The sequence below is a fragment of the Peromyscus leucopus genome, chromosome 4 (assembly GCF_004664715.2).
Source record: "Peromyscus leucopus breed LL Stock chromosome 4, UCI_PerLeu_2.1, whole genome shotgun sequence".
NCBI lineage: Eukaryota > Metazoa > Chordata > Mammalia > Rodentia > Cricetidae > Peromyscus > Peromyscus leucopus.
In genome coordinates, this window is record NC_051066.1 from 131580386 (window position 1) to 131602529 (window position 22144).

The 22144-nt window shown below is 44.8% G+C and overlaps 1 protein-coding gene, 1 non-coding gene and 1 pseudogene across 2 annotated transcripts in view; 2 read left to right on the forward strand and 1 right to left on the reverse strand.

Annotated features, from left to right (window-relative positions):
* Pigu (phosphatidylinositol glycan anchor biosynthesis class U) overlaps positions 1–22144 on the reverse strand; it is an 85785-nt gene that overhangs the window by 24253 nt on the left and 39388 nt on the right. Inside the window, exons 7-10 of the mRNA XM_028888897.2 lie at positions 16110–16207; positions 4550–4704; positions 2554–2697; positions 341–465 (exon numbers count right to left, since the gene is read on the reverse strand). Of these exons, the coding sequence (XP_028744730.1) occupies positions 341–465; positions 2554–2697; positions 4550–4704; positions 16110–16207 (522 nt within the window). The remainder of the gene's footprint in view (positions 1–340; positions 466–2553; positions 2698–4549; positions 4705–16109; positions 16208–22144) is intronic.
* On the forward strand, positions 13099–13203 carry LOC114706570. Its single transcript, XR_003736542.1, has one exon. It is a non-coding gene; the product is annotated as a U6 spliceosomal RNA (small nuclear RNA).
* LOC114706509 lies at positions 19171–19941 on the forward strand (annotated as a pseudogene).

Genomic DNA, 22144 nt, shown 5'->3' on the forward strand with positions numbered 1-22144 from the left:
GACCTGGAAGAAGTGGCTCTACCTTTCTGTACCTCAGTTTTCTCATCTGTATAAGAGATACTTACCTCAAGGGCTGATACAAAGAGCAAAGGAGCTAATGATTGGCAATGGGCATGTGCACAGTCAAGTGCTCTGTGAATGGTAGTTATCTGCATGTCCATCACTGCCCACAGCACAGGGGCACACGGGCACATGCATGCAGACTGCCTCCTCTTCCTCAGTGCCACCAGCATGAGAGGTACCCAGTAAATGCTCATCAACTCCCCTCTCCCAGCTGTTTCGCCCAAGAGTTAGATAGATGGACTGGAATCTATTCCGTGAGGAGAGTCAGACTACTCACATCTGTAGAGATGATTCCACACAGGGAAGAAAGCCATGTAGAGGGCCACATCTCCCACAGTGGGATAGGACTTGAAGATAGAGATGATGGCAATCTGGATGAACATGAAGAAGATGGGGTGCTCCCTGGAACAGGGCAGGGAAGACAAACATGCAAAGAGATTAGCCAGAGTCCAACTCTTAGAGACTCCTGATCCCACCACACAAACCAAAAGTACTGCCTAGGGGTACTTGAGGCAAAGGCTGACTTACTACTAAGAAGGCATGATGGCCAGGCCCCAGTAGTAGAACAGAAAACTGCAGAGATCAAGAACTTCCCAGAGGAGGCAAGGAAGAGCAGACAAACACCAGTAAACCAGTGTACAGGGACACTGGCCATCAACAGCCACCTCCTATCTACTAGCTTGGGGCCAAGGAACCAAAGCAAGAAAGCAAATTAAGTCAGCATTCCTTATTAGGAGCCTAAATGGCGACTGCTTGTCAAGAAGTCAGGCAGCCTCTCGCAGCCTGTCAACAGGTCCCAAGACAGAAAGTGCTCACTGACAATTTGGTCAGAGCAATATGTACACCCTTAGTGTCCAAAAAGAGAACTGAAAGTTACATGTAGCATTTTTAGCTCTTCAGGGGTCAGAATTCTCTTTTGTTTTTTGAGACAGGGTCTCATGTAGCACAGGCTGGCCTACAACTCACTATATGGTTGAGGCTAACCTTGGACTCTTGATCCTCTTGTTTCCACTTTCTAGGTGCTAGGATTACATGCAGCTACCATGTCTGTCTCCAGAGTGGCATTTGGGGACCTTAAACTAGTAACAGCTGAAACTGATTTAAATTAGTAAACTGCCATGACTCCCATCTCCTGAGCCCTTTTTTCTACACTGAGTTCTGAGCAAAGTTTCTCGTGCAGCATCTCAGACGATCCTCACAGCACCACAGCCGGCCCTGCAGGCCGATTCCTGTCCCCGTCCTTCCTAGGGAAGGAGACGAAGTTCAGAGAAGTGAAGTCAGTGACGGAGCTGTGTGTCTACAGAGCTCCCAGTGCCACCATGTCCCTCTCCTCGGTGTTTCACGTGTCGTGCAGCAACAGTGGGGGGGGGGGGGGCGGACACCGATGGGGACGGACATGGCTCATTCTACAGGGGCCCTCTGAGAGTTCACCAAGAGCTAAAGGGAGCCGGCGGTGGTGGCGAACACCTTTGATCCCAGCACTCGGGAGGCAGAGACAGGAGGATCTCTGTGAGTTCAAGGCCAGCCTAGTCTACAGAGTGAGTTCCAGGACAGGCACCAAAACTACACAGAGAAACCCTGTCTCGAAAACAAAACAAAACAAACAAACAAAGAAGAGCTAAAGGGAAGTGAACAGGAAAAGGCCAGTGACATATGCCTCTCAATAACCCTCAACACAAGCACAGGGCTGACTCTGCCCAGGAGCTAGATGGCTGCTTATGAAGGTCTTTGTCAGCTGCTCCGAGGCCAGGATAAATGAGCCTTTTCTGGGACCACTGCAAGTGCTCTCCTCAGGAACTTGGCATGGCCCAAGGAGATGAGCACAGATTCTGGAGTCAGACGAACCTGTGCCTGAATTCCAGCTCCACTGCTTACTAGCTGTATATATAACTCTAGGAGAACTGTCCCATCTCTCTGAGAAACAATTTTTTAAGTATAAAATTGAATGGTGGAAGTGAGATAGTGCTGGCCTCCAAGTTGCTGAGTTTGCTATCAACCCATTTCACAGAGTTAGAAAGGTGCCTGGGGAGAAGGCTCTCACATTATCGAAGTGTACTACACAGAAAGCCCCATTTGAGGAAAACTGATCAAAACATTAAACAGGGCTGTACATGCCCAGGCTCCAAAATAACACAATTGGAATCCCTGGGGATAAATCATAACTGGGCTGCCGATCAAGAACATCCAACCAGACCTACTTTTCCCAAAAACATCCTCAGTGTAATAATCTCTGCTCTTGCCCCAAATGGTGAGTAGACTAAATAGTAATGTGGGCCCAGGCACCTCCCGGTGAGACCGGGGGAACCCAGGACTCCAAAGCCTCCTCCCCGCAACCTGTACTTGTGTGTGACTCTCAACTGCAGACCCTGGCTACTGGCACATGGTCACAACAGCCAGGAGCCTGGTGGCAGGTGGCACCAGTCTGAAGGAGAGCTCAGGCCACATGAGGGAGGGTGGGAAGGGAAATCAGCAGCAGGTCCTCCCACTTACTTCAACTTGATGGCTAAGGGCACTGTGTAGAAGAAGACGTTGATCTGAAACACGCAGACAAAAAAGAGGCTGAAGTGCTCAAACATCTCTGCAAAGAAGTACCAGAAGAGACCGATGTTTGGAGTGAGGTCTGGAACAGAAAGTCTGGAATTCAGAAAAAACAGGGAGAGAAAAGAGCAGAGTTACACACGGTCGGCTTTGCCCTGCTTTTTCCAAGACTTGGGGTCACTACTAGGTGACCAAGGATGGCATCATCCCTCTAGGGGTCACAGTAGTGTAGGGAGCTCTCTAGTTACCCCATACAGATGATTTACAAAACAAAGGGCTGAAGATGCAGAGAACAGAAGCTGTAACACATACTAGCTAAGGGCTGGGGATACAGCCGAGTCAGTAGAGTGCTTGCCTAGTGCGCACAAATCCCTGGGTCCGACCCCCAGGACTGCATTAAGCCCAAATGTAAAAGCAGGATAGTCAAAAGCTTAAAATCATTCTTGGTTGGACACTAGCTCAGGGTTAGAACAGGCTACATGAGGGAACAACAACAACAACAACAAAAACCCAAACCAGCTAAGCTAAAAGAATCTGACATGAAAAGGATCCATCCTAGAATCACAAGAGCAGCCCCTCTTTTCTACATCAGGCCAGTTTACAACCAGGAGCGGCTCAGTCCTGCAAGAGGAAGGAGACTTAAATAAACAAAATCTATTTTGAGCATTCCAAAGACTTGCCCAGAGGAACAAGCTCTGAGAGCTGCTCCTCCCAGTTCTTGCCCCACATCCCAGCAGGAGCCAGAAAACTGCATGCCTGAGCCTGCAGCCCAGTGTTCCAAGGGCTTCAGGAGAACTTCCCAGGGCTACAGAGCTCATCTGAAAAATCTGAGTTTATCTAGGAGACCTTCATCTAGTTAAATCATGTAAGAATTGGCTGCAATACTGGCTCTTCCAGAAGTCCGTGCTACCTATGTGTACACACACACACACACACACACACATACACACACACATACACACACACATACACACACACACATACACACACACACATACACACACACACACACACACATACACACACACACACACACACATACACACACACACATACACAAATGCACAAAAACAAATATTTGTGGTTTTGTTTTTGTTTTCCAGTCCTGGGGATGGAACACAGGACTTCCAGAATGCTAGAAAGGTACTCTACCATTGGGCTACATCCTGAGCTGTGTGTGTGTGTGTGTGTGTGTGTGTGTGTGTGTGTGTGTGTGTGTCTTTCAAAGGATGAAGACAGCAAGGGGTGCTAGGCTGGGCAGTGACAAGAGTACTATCTGCTACCCCTAACATATATTTTATTTGAAAAAAAAAAAAGCAATATTGAAACTGATTTGTTTATAATTTTATTATTTATATCTTACTGAATTTTTTTTTTGTTTGTTTAATTTTTGTTTTGTTTTGTGTTTTGTCTTTTAGAGACAAGGTCTCATTATGTAGCCTTGGCTAGCCTGAAACTCACTCTGTAGACCAGGCTAGACTTGAACTCAGAGATGCCTGCCTGTGCTTCCCAAGTACTGGAACTGAAGGCATACGTCACCACACTTGTCTCCAATACATAATTTTAAAAAGTCAATGAATGAGAAAAGGGACAGGAGAGACAGTGTTCCTTAGCCAAGGCATATGGGAGTCTATGCTCTTCTTCCACCATGTGGGTTCTACGGATCCCACTCAGGTCGTAAGGCTTGGGAGCAAGTCTCAGAAGCACTCTTTAATAACTAACCAAATGTGTCAAAGAGCAGAGGTCTCCAACTGTGTCCCCTGCACTACCTCAGTGCCAGGAAGACTTGAGAAATAGAATTCTTGATCTCTATCTCACACCTACTCAATCAGAGCCCCTAGGATGGGCTAGCAATATGGATGTCAGGAGCTCTGAGGCATCTTAAAACATGAGGACCCCTGCTGTACACTGCCTGTGTAGTCTTCTCCCTCGTGAAGTCTGTACTTACATAAAGCCGTAGACGGCAGGGATGAAATCCCAGGAACTGAGAAGGAAGAAGGAGAGGCAGACTATCACCACCAGGCTTCCTACATACATCATGGCGTACTCCCAAGAGAAGATCCAGAAGGCTGTGCTCTTCACTTTCACAGGGATGTACTGCCGCTAGGAGAGAGGCCGGAATAGAACATTTAGGGACACCAAGGACAAAAAAACAGCAATCAGCTTATACATAAAGATCTCTCCTATAAAATCAAGCCATGATGTATAGGTTTACAATTTGGCTCCTTCCTTCCTTTCTGTTTTTTGTTTTTTCAAGACAGGGTTTCTCTATGCAGCCCTGGAACTCGCTCAGTAGACCAGACTGGCCTCAGACTCACAGAGATCTGACTGCTTCTGCCTCCTGAGTGCTGGAATTAAAGGTGTGCACCACCACCACCACCACCACCACCACCACCACCACCACCACCACCACCACCACCACCAGGCACTGATTCTTTTCTTAAACCAGAAACAAACAAAAAAATACAAGTGTTTTGAAAAAGGTATTAAGAATGCATCCTCTGCCTGAGACCTACTAACACCATTCCAGGTGTGCCTGCTGGAGCCGTGCACAAAATGCCACCGAGAAGATACTCACTGCACCGGGAGAAAGCATGAACTATGGAGCGATGGGACAAGGGCGCAATAGCAATGACGTACAAACTGCACCTATATATGTCAGCACAGCTACATCTCAAACATGCCAAATAATCATTAGGAAATGAAAACACTCATGCTATCTTGAAAGTACACCCAATAACATTATGTATTATTTATATACACGTAGGAATTTAAGCATAAAAATTTTATGAAACGTATTAGAAGGACATGCACTGGCCGGCAAGATGCCTTGGTGGGTAAGAGCACTTGCTGCCAAGCCTAGTGACTTGAGTTTAATCCCTGAGATCCATATAGTGGAAGAGAGACTCAAGTCCTGCAAGCTGTGCACTGACCTCCTCACGGGCATGTGCACGCGTGTGCCATCACACAAAAAATACATTTTTAAATGTAATTCTAAAAACTCAAAAGAAAGGATATACACTGAAGTCATAATATCCCAAGGCAGAAAGAAAAAAAAAAAAAACCACAGGACTTTATAAATTACATTCTATTTATTTTTGGTGGGGGGGGGGGGCATGTACTCATGCCATAGCAAGCATGTGGAAGTCAGGAGGCAGTTAACAGAGCTGATTCTGGTTTTTCACTAGGTGGGTCCCAGAGAGCAAACTCAGACTGCTGGGCTCAGCAGCAGGTTCCTTTACCCAGTGAGCCATGTCACTGGTTCTATCTATAATGTTCAATAAACACGTTAAGAGCAAATATTAGCCTGGCATGGTGGCATACAGCCTTAATCCCAACACTTAGGAGGCAGAGGCAGACAGAATAAGGCCAGCCTGGTTTACATATCAAGTTCCAAGCCAGCCAGAGTTATACAATGAGACCTAGTCTCTGTTCTTCCCATAAAAAGCAAATATGAAATAAAATGGCAAAAAAAAAAAATCTTTATTTCTTTTTACTTTGAGACCCTGTTTAAAAATAACTGATCGGGGAGCTGGGCAATGGTGGTGTGCACCTTTAATCCCAGCACTCAGGAGGAAGAGGTAGGTGGTTCTCTGTGAGCTGGCGGTCAGCCTGGTCTACAGAGCGAGTTCTAGGACAGCCAGGGCTACACAGAGAAACCCATCTTAAAGAAACAAAAACAAAAAACAAAACAAAGGGGATTTTAAGTTAATATTTCTCTGCCTTTCACAAGAAAGAAAAGCTAAAAAATCAAAGGACATGTCAGAAGGTATGTATAATGGCTCATACCTATAATCTCTTAGTGTTACAGAGGCTGGGCTAAGAGAATTCCCAAGAGTTCAAGACTAGCCTTGGCTACACAGTGAGTCCTTGTCTCAAAAAAAAAAAAAAAGTACTAGTGGGTGAAATTCTGAAAGGAAACGGACTTGTATAATCTCAAATTATCTTTCTGAAGGTACTAACTACAAGAAAAACCCAGGGTGGCCGGGCGGTGGTGGCGCACGCCTTTAATCCCAGCACCCGGGAGGCAGAGCCAGTCAAATCTCTGTGAGTTCGAGGCCAGCCTGGGCTACCAAGTGAGCTCCAGGAAAGGCACAAAGCTACACAGAGAAACTCTGTCTCGAAAAACCAAAAAAAAAAAAGAAAAAGAAAAAAAAGAAAAACCCAGGGTGGCCAAGCCTGATGACCTGAGTTTGACCTCCAAGACCCATATGGGAGGAGAGAACTGACTGTTGAAAGTTGACCTCTGACCTCCACATGGACACTGTCACACTCACACACAGTGCACTAGGGAGACTGAGCTGAACCAAGTGCAGTGTACCACACCTAACAACACGGAATGTGTTCAAAAGCACCGCTGGCCAGATGTCACAGCCGGACTACCTGGAGGAAGCCTCACACAAGACCGATTTTTATTCACCTGCATCAAGTTCTGGGATAGAACTGGGTATGGTGCCTCATACCTATCCACCCTGATACTTGGAAGGCTGAGACAGGCTGACTGCTGGGAGTTCAAAGCCAGACTAAGCTATTGAATGAGTTCCAGGTCAGCCTAGAACAGCTACAGTGAGACCCTGTCTCAAAAAAAATAAAATAACCTGGGAGGAAGGGGAGGGAGGCAGGAGGGGGGAGAACAAGGGAATCTGTGGCTGATATGTAGAACTAAATTATATTGTAAAATAAAATTAAATTTAAAAAAATAAAATAAAAATAAAAACCAAAAAAAAAAAAAGATAAAAACAAAACTGAAGTTATAGAACATGCAAAACTATAATTATAAAATCCAGAATAGGTTTCCTTATGGCATTTTCCATTTTTTACAGGTTTATTTGTTTTATGTGTATGGGTGTTTTGCCCCCATGAATGTATGTGTACCATGTGCATACCTGGTGCTGAGCAAGGTGTTGGATCCCCTAGAACTGTAATTGTGGATGGTTGTAAGGCCACCATATGAGTGCTGAGAACCAACCCTGCCTCTCTCCCACGGGCCCAGGATACGGGTGTGTACCACCATACCCACCTTTCATTATGGCATTTCACATAAGTCACGGTCCTTTGTTCTAACTTATGTCTCGGATGCCTTCTTCTCTACCCATGTCCATCTCTGGCTGCTTCTTACTTTCCCCAGAAATTCTCCCTTCCAGTTTCCTACCACACATATTCTATTATCTGCATACACGTTCAGGACTGTCACAAAACAAACGCGGGAAACGTAAAGCAGGTAAGGAGCCTGCTCCGCCCCAGGCTCTTCTTTAATCTTGCATCTATACGGCTCTGCTTTTCTTATTCCCGTCTTTCCCCTAAATGTGCTGTCACCAAGCCACCTGTGACTATTTAAATTAGTGAAAAATACAAACAAAGTGCATTTCTTTAGTCTCACTAGCACTTTGTGGGGGGAGCTGGAGACAGGGTTTCTCTGTGTAGACCTGGCTGTCCTAGAACTCACTCTGTAGCCCAGGCTGGCCTCCAACTCAGAGATCCACCTGTCTCTGCCTCCTGAGTGCAGGATTAAAGGCGTGTGCACCACCGCCCAGCCTCACCAGCACTTTGCAAGTGTTCAATAGCCAAATGTGGCTGTGACTACTGTACTTTCTGACTGATGTATTTTGTGATTAGTGTATATTGTGTGACTACTCTATTTTGTGTGCATGTGACTACTGTATTGACTAGGTAGGTGGACATTTCCATTACCACAAAGTTCTATCAGAGGCTAAAGAGGTGGCTCAGGGGTTAAGAGCATTGGCTGTTCTTCCAAGGGACCTGGGTTTGATTCCCAGCACCCATATGGTGACTTCTAACTGTCCTTAACTCTAGCTCCAGGGGATCTGATACCCTTTTTCTCCTCCATGAGTACTGCAAGCATGTGGTGCAGAAATACACATGGAGGCAAAACATCCATACACATAAAAGTAAATCTTAACTAACATTTTTTAAAATAATTTTTTAAAAATGAAGTTTCATAAAGTAGATGTAAGGGTATATGTCTACAACCCTCCCTCTTGGAAGGTGGAGGCAGGAGACAGAAAATAAATAACAACTAAGTTTCTGTTTGCTACCTTGTTCTTAGTGACTTATTTAATTCAATGTGCTAATGCTGACATTTGAATGGCACGTGGTTTTTTCTTAGCAAACTTGTAATTATAAATTTTGAACTAAATTTCAGGTACAATTTTATTTTTAAGATAAATCCCTTGGGAAACACAGCCATGAAATGAGAAAAGTGATGACGAATATTTACTTATGTCTATTTATAAAAATAAATTTGCTTGGTCTTTCAGGATTACTTCTGTTATATAGCAAGGCATACGTGAAATTCCTCTTTTTTTTTTTAGACTCACTCTACCCATAGCTGGCCCCTCTACGTAGCCCAGGCTGGCCTCAAACCTGTGTCAATACTTCTGCCTCAGCCTCTTAAGTGGTGAGAATACAGGCATGTGCTACCATGTCTGGCTCTGAAACTCTTTTCATTGTTTTTGAATAATCTTTCCTTTAAAATGACTTATTTCACTTGCTGCTCTTCCAGAGGATCTGGGTTCAATTCCCAGCACCCACACAGCAGCTCACAATTGTCTGTAACTCCTGTTCCAGGGGATCCAACACCCTCATACAGATACCAATGCACATGAAATAAAAATAAATAAAATAAAAAGATGTGTTCTATTTTTAGTTGTATGCACGTGTGTATGTCTATGTGTGGGTATTCATATGTGAGTGCAGGTGCCCACAGGAACCAGACATGTTTAATCTCTCTAGAGCTGGAGTAACAGACAGTTGTGAACCACCAATATGGGGGCTGGAACTCGGGTCCTCTGCAAGAGCAGTACATGCTCTTAACCACTGAGCCACCTCTCTAGCACCTGAAATACAAGTTTTAGTTTTTGTTTGAGACAGGTTCTCATGTAGCCCAGGCTGGCCTCCAAGTCACTATGTAGTTGAGAATGACCCTGAACTCCTGATTCTCCCACCAAGTGTTACAATTACTACTGTGTGCCACTACACTAGGCTGAGACAAGGTCTTGCTGTTTAGCCCTGGCTGGCCACAAATTACAGCAATACTCCTGCATTAGCCTCTCAAGTGTTGAGATTATAGGCATGAACTACCATGCCTTGCACACTAAAATTCATTTGTTGATGTTGGTAGTGTGTGTGTATGTTTGCGTGTGTGTACATATGTGTGTGTGTTAAGGTCAACCTTGGGAATCCTTCAAGAGCCATTCACTTTATTGTTTTAATAGCATCTATTTATTTATTTGTGAATGTGCGACACATGTGGTTAGAAGACAACTATCAGGAACTGGCTTTCTCCTTCTGCCATGTGGGGCCCAGGTCATCAGGCTTCTCCTTTACCTACTGAGCCATCTTCATGGCCCTTGTTTTGGTTTTGGTTTTGGTTTTTGAGATAAGATCTCATGAAACCCAGGTTGGCCTCAGACTCACTAAGATGACCTTGAGCTTCAGATCTTCTTGTCTCCACCTCCCCAGTTCTGAGATTACAGAAATGCATTAGAAATGAAACCCAGGTCAAGTATTCTACCAACTGAGCTCCATTCTCAGTCCCTAGCCCCAGGAATTCTTATCCTGCTGAATCTACCTTTGGTCAATGGGAGAATCTTCAGTTGGATCTTGAGTCCTCTGGGGATGACTTCAGTAGCTGCTGTGGCTTGTTATCTGATATCACAACATTCTATGATCGCCCTGTGCTAGAACCAACCATTTCTCTAAGAAACTCATTTCTTTTGATGGGTAGGTGGCAACTCTATATTACAGTATGGGCACTAAGGATGGGCCAGTCATTGTTTCTAGACCTTTTAGTGAGTACATGCATACATAGACACAAACACATGAATCAAGTATCTATGGGGAAGAACAGGTAACAAGTGTGACAGAGATGAAGCATGGGGACTATGGTAAAGTTAGGAGGGTATGCTCTATGTGAAAGAGGCAGATCTTCAAATTCTTCAAAAGAAGCCAGAAAGGCTGGGGACACAGCTTATATCAGTGAGAGGCTTGCCTTGAAAATACGAGGAGCTGAGTTTGATTCCAAAGGTCTGTCAATCAATGCTAGGAGTGGTGGTAAGTGCTTGTAATCCCAGCTCTGAGGAGGTGGAGGCGGGATTTCATGGGTTCACTGGCTAACCAGCCTAGCCTACTTGCTGAGTTCTAAGCCAGTGACAGACCCTGTCTCAAAACAAACAAACAAAAAATAAATAAATAACAGTATCTGATGAACACCAGATTGTCCTCTGGCCACCATACCATGTGCACACATGTACTTACACACAAACACACATATACACATTTGTATAAGAAACCAGAAATGGTGGGGCTGAGAGATGGCTCAGCCGTTAAGAGAACCGGCTGTTCTTCCAGAGGACTCAGGTTCAATTCCCAGCACTCACAAGGCACTTCACAACTGTAACTCCAGTTCCAGGGGATCTGACACTCTCACACAGACATACATGCAGGCAAACACCAATGCACATAAAACTAAAAAATAAGTTATTTTTTAAAAGCCAGAAATGGAAATTCTTAATGTAATTTTGAAAAATACAACTATGCATGTATTTGTGTGTATGAATGCTTACACCTAAGGGTGAGGTCAGCTACGTGCATGCGGAAGGCAGAGGCTGACACTGGATGTCTGCCATACCCTCCACCTCATGTACTGTCTTCGGCAGGATCTTTCACTTCAGCGCGAGCTCACGGCTTGGCCAGTCTAGCTAACCAGCTTGTGGCAGGGACCCCCTTACTCTGTGTCCTGAGTGCTGGATTACACGAGGTCTGCTGTGCCCACCTGAATTTATATGTGTTCTGGGGACACACATTTAAGTCTTTCCACTTCCACAGCAAGTACTTTACCCACTGAACCATTTCCCCAACCCACTCACAACTTATTTTCTAAAATTAAATACCAAGATGAACTAAACCTATCTGTGGCCAGATTTGGTTCATGAATATATACACCCACAAACTGGAATTTTTAAATAATACTTATAATATCCTCAAAGTCACACTATTACTAATATATATATTTAGGAACAATAATTCTCAAACTGCTTGTTGAGGGCTTCTTGTGGTAGAAAAGCCGAGCCTTAGCAGAGAAGGGAGAGGTTATTTTCAGGGCTAGACACTGACCCTAGAGCCTTGTACGTGCTAGGCTAATGTTCCACTGAACTAACTCAAGTTCCAACAGGAGAGAAATTAATTTCCCTCTCCTTAATGCTCTAAAATATTTCCATAGAAACGATTTTCTGTCATGACATGAAAAGGGAAAAGCTAGTTATCAGAACCAAGTCTTTAAAGGGAGCTGAAGCCGAACAATGATTTTATATTTAAGCACTCAGAATCTTTTTTTTTTTTTTTGGTTTTTTGAGACAGGGTTTCTCTGTGTAGTTTTGGTGCCTGTCCTGGATCTCGCTCTGTAGCCCAGGCTGGCCTCGAACTCACAGAGATCCACGTGGCTCTGCCTCCCAGTGCGCCACCACTGCCCCGGCAGCACTTGGAATCTTAAAACAAGAACCCATAAGGTGGTTTATGCCTGTAATCCCAGCACTCAGGACATGTAGACAAGGGATATCTTCAACAAGTTCCTAGTAGATAAGCCAAATTGGGGAACTATGGGTTCAAGTGAGATCTCCTGCCCCAATATATAAGGCAGAAAGAAATCAAAGAAATCATCTAATATCATCCTCTGGCGTCCACAAGCAGACACACATGTGTTCATGTACATCTGTATAGACACTTGCTTCCCACACATGTAAACAAAAATACATGCACATATATACATGGAAGAGACTGCATTTTTTAAAATTTCATTTAAAATTTGCATTTCCCACCTGGCAGTGATGGCGTATGCCTTTAATCCCAGCACTCGGGAGGCAGAGCCAGGGTTCTCTGTGAGTTCAAGGCCAGCCTGGTCTACAGAGTGAGATCCACGACAGGCAGTAAAGCTACACAGAGAAACCCCGTCTTGAAAAAAAATTTAAAAATTGCATTTCCCACTCCTTTTTTGTATATATGTGTCTTTGTGACTGTGCACACACATGTTTATATGTATATATGTGTGCACATGAATACAGAAGACAACTTTGTTGCTGTTCCTCAGGTACTGCTCATCTTTCTCTTTTTCTTTTTAAGATTTATTTATTTAGTATACAGAAGAGGGCACCAGATCTCATTACAGATGTTTGGGAGCCACCATGTGGTTGCTGGGAATTGAACTCAGGACCTCTGGAAGAGCAGCCAGTGCTCTTAACCTCTGAGCCATCTCTCCAGCCCTCTTTTTTTTTTTTTTTTCTTTTTAACTTTTGAGACAGAGTCTCTCACTAGCCCACAGTCATGGGCTTAACTTCTTCAATTCAGGAGGTCAGATTGTATTAAAGAAAAAAAAAATCAAAAGAGCGTCTGCAAGGTATTTCCCCAGTGTCTGTTACTGGGGAAAGAGAGCATTGAAAGAGAGCAGGGTCTCAAACCCAAGGTTAAGAATTCCAAGAAAATGTTCTCTTCAGCAGCACATACGCTAAAACTGGAACAATACAGAGAAGATCAGCATGGCCCCTGTACAAGGATGACACACACATTCGTGAAGTGTTCCACATTTTAAGATGCTTTGAAGTCCAACAAAGCATATAGAAGACTGTAACCTAAGAGAGAGGGAGGGAGGGAGGCAGGCGGGGAAGGGAGAGGGGGGGAGGGAGGGGGAAAGGGGAGAGAGAGGGAGAGGGAGAGAGAGAGGGAGGGAGAGAAAGAGGGAGGGAGGGAGAGAGGGAGAGAGGGAGGGAGGGAGGGAGGGAGAGAGAGAGAGAGAGAGAGAGAGAGAGAGAGAGAGAGAGAGAGAGAGAGAGAGAGAGAGAGAATCCCAAACAAAAAGGAAGAGGGTAGAGAAAACTTCCTGGACTGTGGCCAGGAGCTCTCTGAAACCCCCACCCCAGTGTCCCTAACCAGCATCACAGTCAAGCTTTTTCCTTATCTTCTTTTTCCCTTCTGTATGTTTGTTTTGGTTTTTTGCTATGTAGCCCATGCTAGCCTGGACTTCTTTATGTAATCAGGCTGGCCCCAAACTCATGACAATCCCCCTGCCTCAGTCACCTGAGTGCTAGTTACAAATATGCACCACCACGAAGGGCAGAGCTCAGCTTGTTTTTCACTGTGGACTCCGGTGCTGTGCACACTGGGCTCTCTGTTTTATTCTGCGTGCTATCAGATCACAAAACTGTAAGCATCTCTCTAATTTGGAAACAAGGCTCCAAGCCAAGGTCAAAGGAAGAGCAGAGTTGGGGGAGGGGACCAGATGGGCTCGAACTATCATTTTCATCAGTGACTCACCAGGGAGCCAGATGCAGCATCCCTGCTTTTGAGCCCAAGTCTCCTGAGAGAACAGAAAAACAGCCTTCCCCTCTGGTTCTGATGAGACACTAGTTTACCCACTTATCCACATTTTACAGTCTCTAGAAACTCTACCAGCAGCATGGAGGAAGGTTTATGGTGTCAAAGGAGAAAATACAAACTAACTTTACAGTTCCTTTGATTCTAGAAAAGAAGTAATTTTCCTTCCCCTCACCACGCCTCATATTTACAAGCTAATGACAATGTCCTTTCCGTGACCACATCATTGCCATTTGAATACTAAATAACTACACCTACCCAGCTCTCATTAGACTGCATTCTAGATACACAACATGTATTAACCCTTTCAACAGGTCCTATTATCCCATTTAAAATTTTTATTTATCATTATTATTAGTGTGTGCATGCTTGCATGCATGTGCATGTGTGTGATATGTAAGTACAGCATACTTATGTGTGTGGGAGTCAGAAGACCACTTTGGGAAATGAGGTCTCCTCTTCCCTGTGGGTGCAGGGGATCTGACTCAGGCTATCAGGCTTATGTGCCAAGTGCTTTACAGGCTGATCCATCTTGCTGGCCCATTATCCTAGTTTATAATTGAGGGAACTGAAGAGGAAGGACAAGAGTGTCAACCACGATGTCAGAAACTATCCTATTCCCTTTTTCTTTCTTTCTTTTTTTTGGTTTTTTGAGACAGGGTTTCTCTGTATAGCTGTGTGCTTTTCCTGGAACTCGCTTTGGAGACCAGGCTGGCCTCGAACTCACAGAGATTCGCCTGCCTCTGCCTCCCAAGTGCTGGGATTAAAGGCGTGCACCACCACTGCCTGGCAAGGTGTATATTCTTTACAAGCTGAAAAGAGACAGTTGGAAAGCAACTTCCAAGTCAGACTGCCTGAGCTCACAGCTCAGGGCTGTCATCTGATGGTTTAGGTAAGGGAACCTCCCAACGTTCTAGCTTTAATTCATGTGTCTAAACAAAATATATTTAGTTACTCTATGGCTAATAATACAATCTGCCTCATTAAGTTCTTTAAAGTTCTTTAAAATGATGTCTACAGAGGGCTTAATATGTAGGCTATTCTCCACAAATGTCAGCACTTTGTACTCTTCCATTATTATGGTCTGTAGTGAACATTCACTATGTTCTTACCATGGCAAAATGGCCTAGGTCCCAAAGTAGTGCCGAAGTCAGCGAGGTATAATGGTGTAAGACTGGTTGGTGCCTCATGCTTCAAAAAAGGACAATATGTACCATCACTTCCACTAGTGTGGAGTCAACTGCTTACTGAAAATAGCAGACACTATTTAAAATTTGTCATTTTTAGGGAACTGGAGAGGTGGCTCAGTGGTTAATAGCACTAGCTGCTTTTCCAGAGGACCCAGATTCAATACCCAGTGCCCACAAGGCAATTTACAACTGTCTGTAACTCCAGTTCCAGGGAATCTGGTACCCACACACAAACATATATACAGGCAAAATGCTAATGTACATAAAAATAAATAAATCTTTATTTTAAAAAAATTGCCCTTTTATATAATCATTGTAAGAACCTTACAAGGCAAGTGCAATTATTAAGAAAAAAACTACAAATGAGCTCGAAGAGGTCTCTGAACATCGGGTGAAACACAGAAGTGCCAGTGTTTAGTGGATCCCAACTACAGACACTCTACGGGAACTGCTCCTACAGACTTGCAATGACAGACACAGTCCAAACTTAGTGGCTACTCAGTCTCTCTGTTTCACATTAGTCTGCTTTTCAGGCAGAAGCAGGAAGACCCAATCCCAGCAATGGTTTTTGTTTTGTTTTTTTTGAGACAGGGTTTCTCTGTGTAGCTTTGTGCCTTTCCTGGAACTCACTTGGTAGCCCAGGCTGGCCTCGAACTCACAGAGATCCGCCTGGCTCTGCCTCCCGAGTGCTGGGATTAAAGGCGTGCCCACCACCGCCTGGCCCCAGCAACGTTTTTAAGGCTGCTTTGTCTTGTATGTAGCAGTGGAGATTGAACCAGAGCCTCAGTGTGCCAGGCAAACAGCAACCACTGAGCTAGCTCCCTAGCTCTAAACACGGGCAGTGTGCCCCTTGCTGTTCCTCCCCCTAACCCCGAGAAAGAACCAGGCCATGTTCTAGGTATCACTTGGGCACTGGCACCAGCAAGTGCTTACCTGGAGGAGATAGAGAAGTCCTGGGGCAAACAAGGTGATTGGGTACAGAGACTGGTATGTTGCTAAGGCAAGAAAAATAGCACTGAGGAAAACACTGCCTGTAAAAAGAAACAAAGGTGTAGAATAACCCAGCCTCATCAATCAAGATTTCACTCAACAAGTCCATATCAACGTGAAACTCCTAAGTGCTCAATTACCTGCCAAGTGCTTCCTGATATACAAGGGACTGTGCAAACTCAGACAGAATGAAAGCACTTGGCTTAGTTCCCACGAAAGGAAACCACGGAAGTCAAAAATCACCTACCTTTAGCAACCTGCAATGTCACAGACATGTTTCTTAGACTTTTTCAGATCCAGAAAGATTTTTACAAAACCTCAGCCCAAAGATTTACAGACAAATAACATCTATTAACATCCATGTCTAATGCCCTGAGTTATTAAACCTGCAATTACTGTTCATGATATTCAGAGCTGTGAAACCTAGCCCTCTGGATATCACAACAGCTCACCACTCTGTTATACCTCTATTGAAGTCATGCTTCTTTTTTTCTAAATAAAACATATTATTGATGCTTTGTTTTTTGGTTTCACTTCGTAGTCTAGAATGGCCTCAACCTTGTAGCAATCCTTCTGCCTAAGTCCTCCAAGTGCTGGGGTAACAAACATAAGCCATCACATCCAGCTCAGAGTACATTCCTTGTATTAATAATGAGTCTACTCCCCACACAAAACCGACTATTAGGGAGTCATTAGCATTTATGAAAGAATCTGTGCTGATGTGAAAAGATACAATACCTTGTTAGTGAAAATTTAAGAGGTATGGCTTACGCCATCAGATTTAATTTGTCATTTTTTTTTTTTTAAATGAACATAGCCAGGTAATAGTGGCGCATGCCTTTAATCTCAGTACTTGGGAGGCAGAAGCAGGTGGATCTCTGAGTTCAAGGCCAGCCTGGTCTACAGAGTAAGTCCCAGGATAGCCAGGACTACACAGAGAAACCCTGTCTCGGAAAAAGAAAAAAAAAGAACACACTTAACATGCTTTGTTTGTGTTATAGGAAAGGCATTGATTTTTCTATTTGGGAAAAAACAAACAAACCAACAGCTATTCCCTTTCAGATATTTTAAGACAACTAGGTACCTTTATACCAAGGTGAGAGGTTTCAGTACAAGCATCAAAGTGACCTAGAATCAGTTGAATATAATGGTTCAAAGCACATGTCTCATATGATTATGGTTTATAAATCAATAATACTCATGGTTACTCTCATGAATGTGGAATCAACTCTTTACTAAAAACAAAGAAATCTTCTCAACAGTGTTTCACAGTAAGAGGAACCCCTCATTCTACCCAATCCAAGGAAGTTTATCCCTTTCCCAGCCTAGCTCCAGGGACACATACACAGATGGTCGATACGCTCCTTCACTCACTAAAGTAGGCTATTTACCGACTGCAATCTCACCGTCCCCTCAAGTAGTTTATTTACCTGAAACACAAAAGAGTCACCTTGGGAAAAGAAAAGGCTAGAACGCATGCGTGTGATGGAATTAGAAGAGGAGTATGATGGGGAAAGAAAAGAGTTTAAGGAAAGTGGAAAATACAGTAAAGGAACTCACGCTTTGAAAAAAAAAGCATAAGGGGGTACAAACTGAGGAAGAAGGGGAACAAGCTGGGGGAGAGATAGGATATGAGGGTGAGGAACAAATGAGAATTATAAAGACACATATATGAAATGTCACGATGAAACCATTATTTTGAATGTTAATCTTAAAAAAGATGAGAGAGCAGAAAAGAAGAACCCTGAACATTCCATTCTTCAAACCAAGAAACTACAAGGTTATGGTGGACAGTACAGAAGTAGGAAGAAGGCAGAGCAAGGAGGAAGCTGGATGTAAAAGACAAAGAGCAGATTCCTGGAACAAGGCTGTCCCGCTGCACTGATGAGTGACAGACAAGACATTCTGAACTTCAGGTACTTGTGAGAACAACTGAGCAGAGACAGGAGAGGCCTAGCCGAGTCCTGACACCAGGAGAAGCCTCCTCCTACCTACCGAGCTATGTAGATCTGGAACCAGAATCGGGTCACCCTGAGCCAGGGCGGTGGGCACCCGTGAGAAAGGTGCTTTGCTACATACAGCTCGAAGCAAAAGTAAGCTCAGGATTCCTTGACCTGGCCAAAAAATGAATAACTATTTGTGGGAAACTGGCTAAGAGTGAGGAAATGCTACAGAGAATTTTTTATTTTACATGCTTTTCTACATATTTGGTAGTTGGCGAAAGGAAAGACCCAGTAAATGTTGTCATAGCAGGGAGGCCATTGTTCCAATCCATTCATTCATACAAATGAGGTGAAAACACATGACCTTCACCTCAGTCTCTGCCCCAGGAGACACCAGAGAGTGAAATAAACACAGTCACCTCCTACCCTAATTGCCTAAGATCAATAATTGCTTGTCTGGAACAACTGTCTCTAAGACCCAAGAGAGAAGAAAGGTTAGTAGAGGAATTGAATGAACTTAGAAATGTCTTAGAAAATGTGCTCTGAGGATCAGGAAGAAGCAGTCTGCCTTCCTTTTTTTATTATTAATTAATTAATTTAGAGACAGGGTCTCTCTACATAGCCCTGGCTGTCCTAGAACTCACTATGTAGACCAGGCTGCCATTGAACTCACAGATATCCACCTGCCTCTGACTCCTGGGTGCTAGGATTAAAGGCATCTGCCATTATGCCCAGTCCTTGGATGATATCTTAAATAATTTTTTAAATTAGTACTAGGGGTTGCAACCAGGGCCTTGCTGGGCAAGTGCTCTACCACCGAGTTACATTTCCAAGGCCTAGATGGAAATCTTAGGAAGTTAGAATCTGTTCCGCCTGCTTTCTATTAATAAGTGGCATCAAAGTCCAGCTGGATACCTGAGCTCCACATTCCTTCTTACGCCAGTGCCCCAGCCCACTGATTCACCTCTGAAGTATAGGTCATTCCTTGCTCTCATCTATCATTAGTGTCCAGCAGTCTCCTTCTTCTGGGCCCCTCCTTCCCAGAAGCACCAAAGGAGACTTCTAAAGCAGACAGTGATTCATGTACAAGGACAAAGCCAGATACGGCAGGGCACACCTATAATGTCAGCACTCCCGGAGGCAAGGTAGGAGGGACAGAAACTCATGGACACCTCTGGCTTAGTTGAAGCAGCCTGGGCTACATGAGATTCTGTCTCAAGAAACCAAAAACCAGTCTTTTCCCATTGCTGCCACATCATGGAGTAGCAGAGGCTCAAGTGTATTCCAGATTGGCTTTTACCCATAACCCACCGCCATGGCCAATCAAGGCATGGCTGCTGGAGTTGTAATGGACATTCATACCGCTTCACAACAAGAGGTACCGAAAGCCACCCTCATTTGCAATGGCCCACCCTGTGGAATCTCAGAGCTGCCAAGGCCTTGGACAAGTGCCAAGCCCATCTGTGTGTGCTTGCTGCCAGTTGTGCATGTCACGTCGGTGGAGACCCTTTGTACCGACCACCAAAACAAACTGATTACATCTGACGACAGCAAGAGACTAGGGAATGGGTGGGCCTCGGCAAAGTGACCCGGAGGGGAGACCCCATCAAGTGGTTGTTGAGTTGTGTAGTGGTTAAGGACTACAGCGAAGAATCTCGAGACAAGAACATCATTGAAGAGTTCCTCAAATGTAAGAAATGAATAACACAAAACCAAACAGACTTCTCAAAGTCCCCTCTCATCAGTCAGATAAGCTCAAACTCCAAGGGCAAGCAAGATCCTCAGGATCTTCTCCTTCGCTTCACCTCTCACCACTGCCTACATGTCCTGCCTACACTACACTACACCACACCATAACACAACACACACTCCAGTTTCTGAAACTGGCTCTTCCATTCATGTGTCTGCTCAGGCTGTTCTTTCTGACCGAGCTCTTTTCCTGTCATCCTTCAGTGGCATGTGGAGCCCAAGCAGAGTTAACAAAAGTAGTTAAAGCTAACATTTACTACTCAGCAGGTGACATGCATGTGTAATGTCTACCTCAAGAATGTGCCAGACTCAAAGGCAGGCCTCAGGGAAGCGTCACAACAGACTTGGGGAAGGACTACCTACCTTCAGCTCCTTTTCTTGTGCACATTAAATGTGATAAAATCACGTACTCTGCTCATTTCACCAGTGAAGAAACCAAGGCACAGAAGCAAGGCAAGTGGAGAACCTAAAGTTGTCCCTCTGCCCCCATCCATCCTTTTAGCTCTTACTCAGCAGCCTCGTCTGCTGACTTCTAGCAATGCCAGTTTCCTTTTCCTCCCTATCTGTCTTGGGAATTTCTCAAGGGCAATGAGTCTTTCTTAATTTTGAATCTCTTCCACCTTTCAAAGCACACATGATGAATGCCTAACTGACTGAATGAACATCATTCAGTAATACACAAGGATCCTTTTAAAAAGCATACTGCTGGGCATGGTGACGCACACCTTTAATCCCAGAGTTCAGGAGGCAGAGGGAGATGGATCTCTGTGAGTTTGAGGCCAGCCTGGGCTACAGAGTGAGCTCCAGGACCCAGGGCTACACAGAGAAACTCTGTCTCGGGCGGAGGGGGGTGTGTGGACACGACAGACAGACAGAAAGAAAAGCAAGCAAATCAAAGCAAACCAATACCCTTAGAAGACTCCACAGACCATTAAACAGAGGGTCATGTAACATGGGGAAGGTGTAACACAACCCGGTCTTAGAATGGTAAGATCCTCCAGAGGAGCAGTTGAGGGCTCTAACGCCAGGGGCCCGGCACAGGGAAGCTTCTAGAACAGTGATGGCGGAGGCCTAAACTCTGGAGTAGAGACATGGTGCTGCTACAGCCAGTGGCCTGGTCTGTGAGAGGAGAAGACAGACACGGGTGGGCACAGGCATGAGGCACACAGGTTTGGAAGAGCTCTAAAGGGGCTAGAAGAAGGAAGAAAGCACTGATTTAGAAGGATCCGTGGTTGGCACGGGGCAGGGAAGGGGCAAACTGTGCAGTGAGCGAGCCCTGCCCGAGTCTGCTCTGCGTCAACATGCTGGGTGTCAGGGAGACGGGGAACTCAGTTTCTGTCCTCATGACATGCTGGGCATCAGGGAGACGGGGAACTCAGTTTCTGTCCTCATGACATGCTGGGCGTCTGTTAGGGAGACAGGGACTCAGTTTCTGTCCTCATGACATGCTGGGCGTCTGTTAGGGAGACAGGGACTCAGTTTCTGTCCTCATGACATGCTGGGCGTCTGTCAGGGAGACGGGGACTCAGTTTCTGTCCTCAAGACATGCTGGGCGTCTGTCAGGGAGACGGGGACTCAGTTTCTGTCCTCACGGAGCCCCCAGCAAACGACACAGAATGTAAGAAAGAAGTACAGACAAGCCCCTCAGAGGAGGCTGACACCAGAGTTTTGAACAGTGAGTAGGTGGGACCCAGGCATCTGAGGAACAGCATTGGCAAAACAGGTGAGGGAGAATGGTGTACTAAAGATAGGTGAGATGTTAACTAACACAACATGGCAAAATGGGAACCTGGAAGCAGTAACTAGAAGACCAGGCACTGTGGGGAAAGCTTCCACTAACAGGAAAGGGGAATGGAGGCTGGAAAATCAAAGAGTTCAACCTTGACTCTCAGCTACAAAGTGAGTTCAAGGTCAGCCTAGGTAGGATACCTAAGATCCTGTCTCAAGACAAAACAAACAAAGCAACAACAAAAAGAAAACGTGGGAACCATTAGGATAAAGATAAATCAAGTTTTACAGAATAATGTGTTGCAGAACCCAGACTGAGAGGCGGAACATTACCAGCATCTACAAGGGACACCCCACTCCCTTTTTTCTTTTTGGTACTGGGTCTTATACAGCTCAGGCTGGCCTTGGACTTGCAACGTAGTTGAGGATGACCTCGAACTTCTGATCTTCCTGTCTCTACTTTCCAAATGCTAGGATCTCAGGCATAGGCCACCACCTCTAGTTTATGCATTGTGAGGGATTATATCAGCTAGGCAAGCACTCTACCAACTGAGGTAC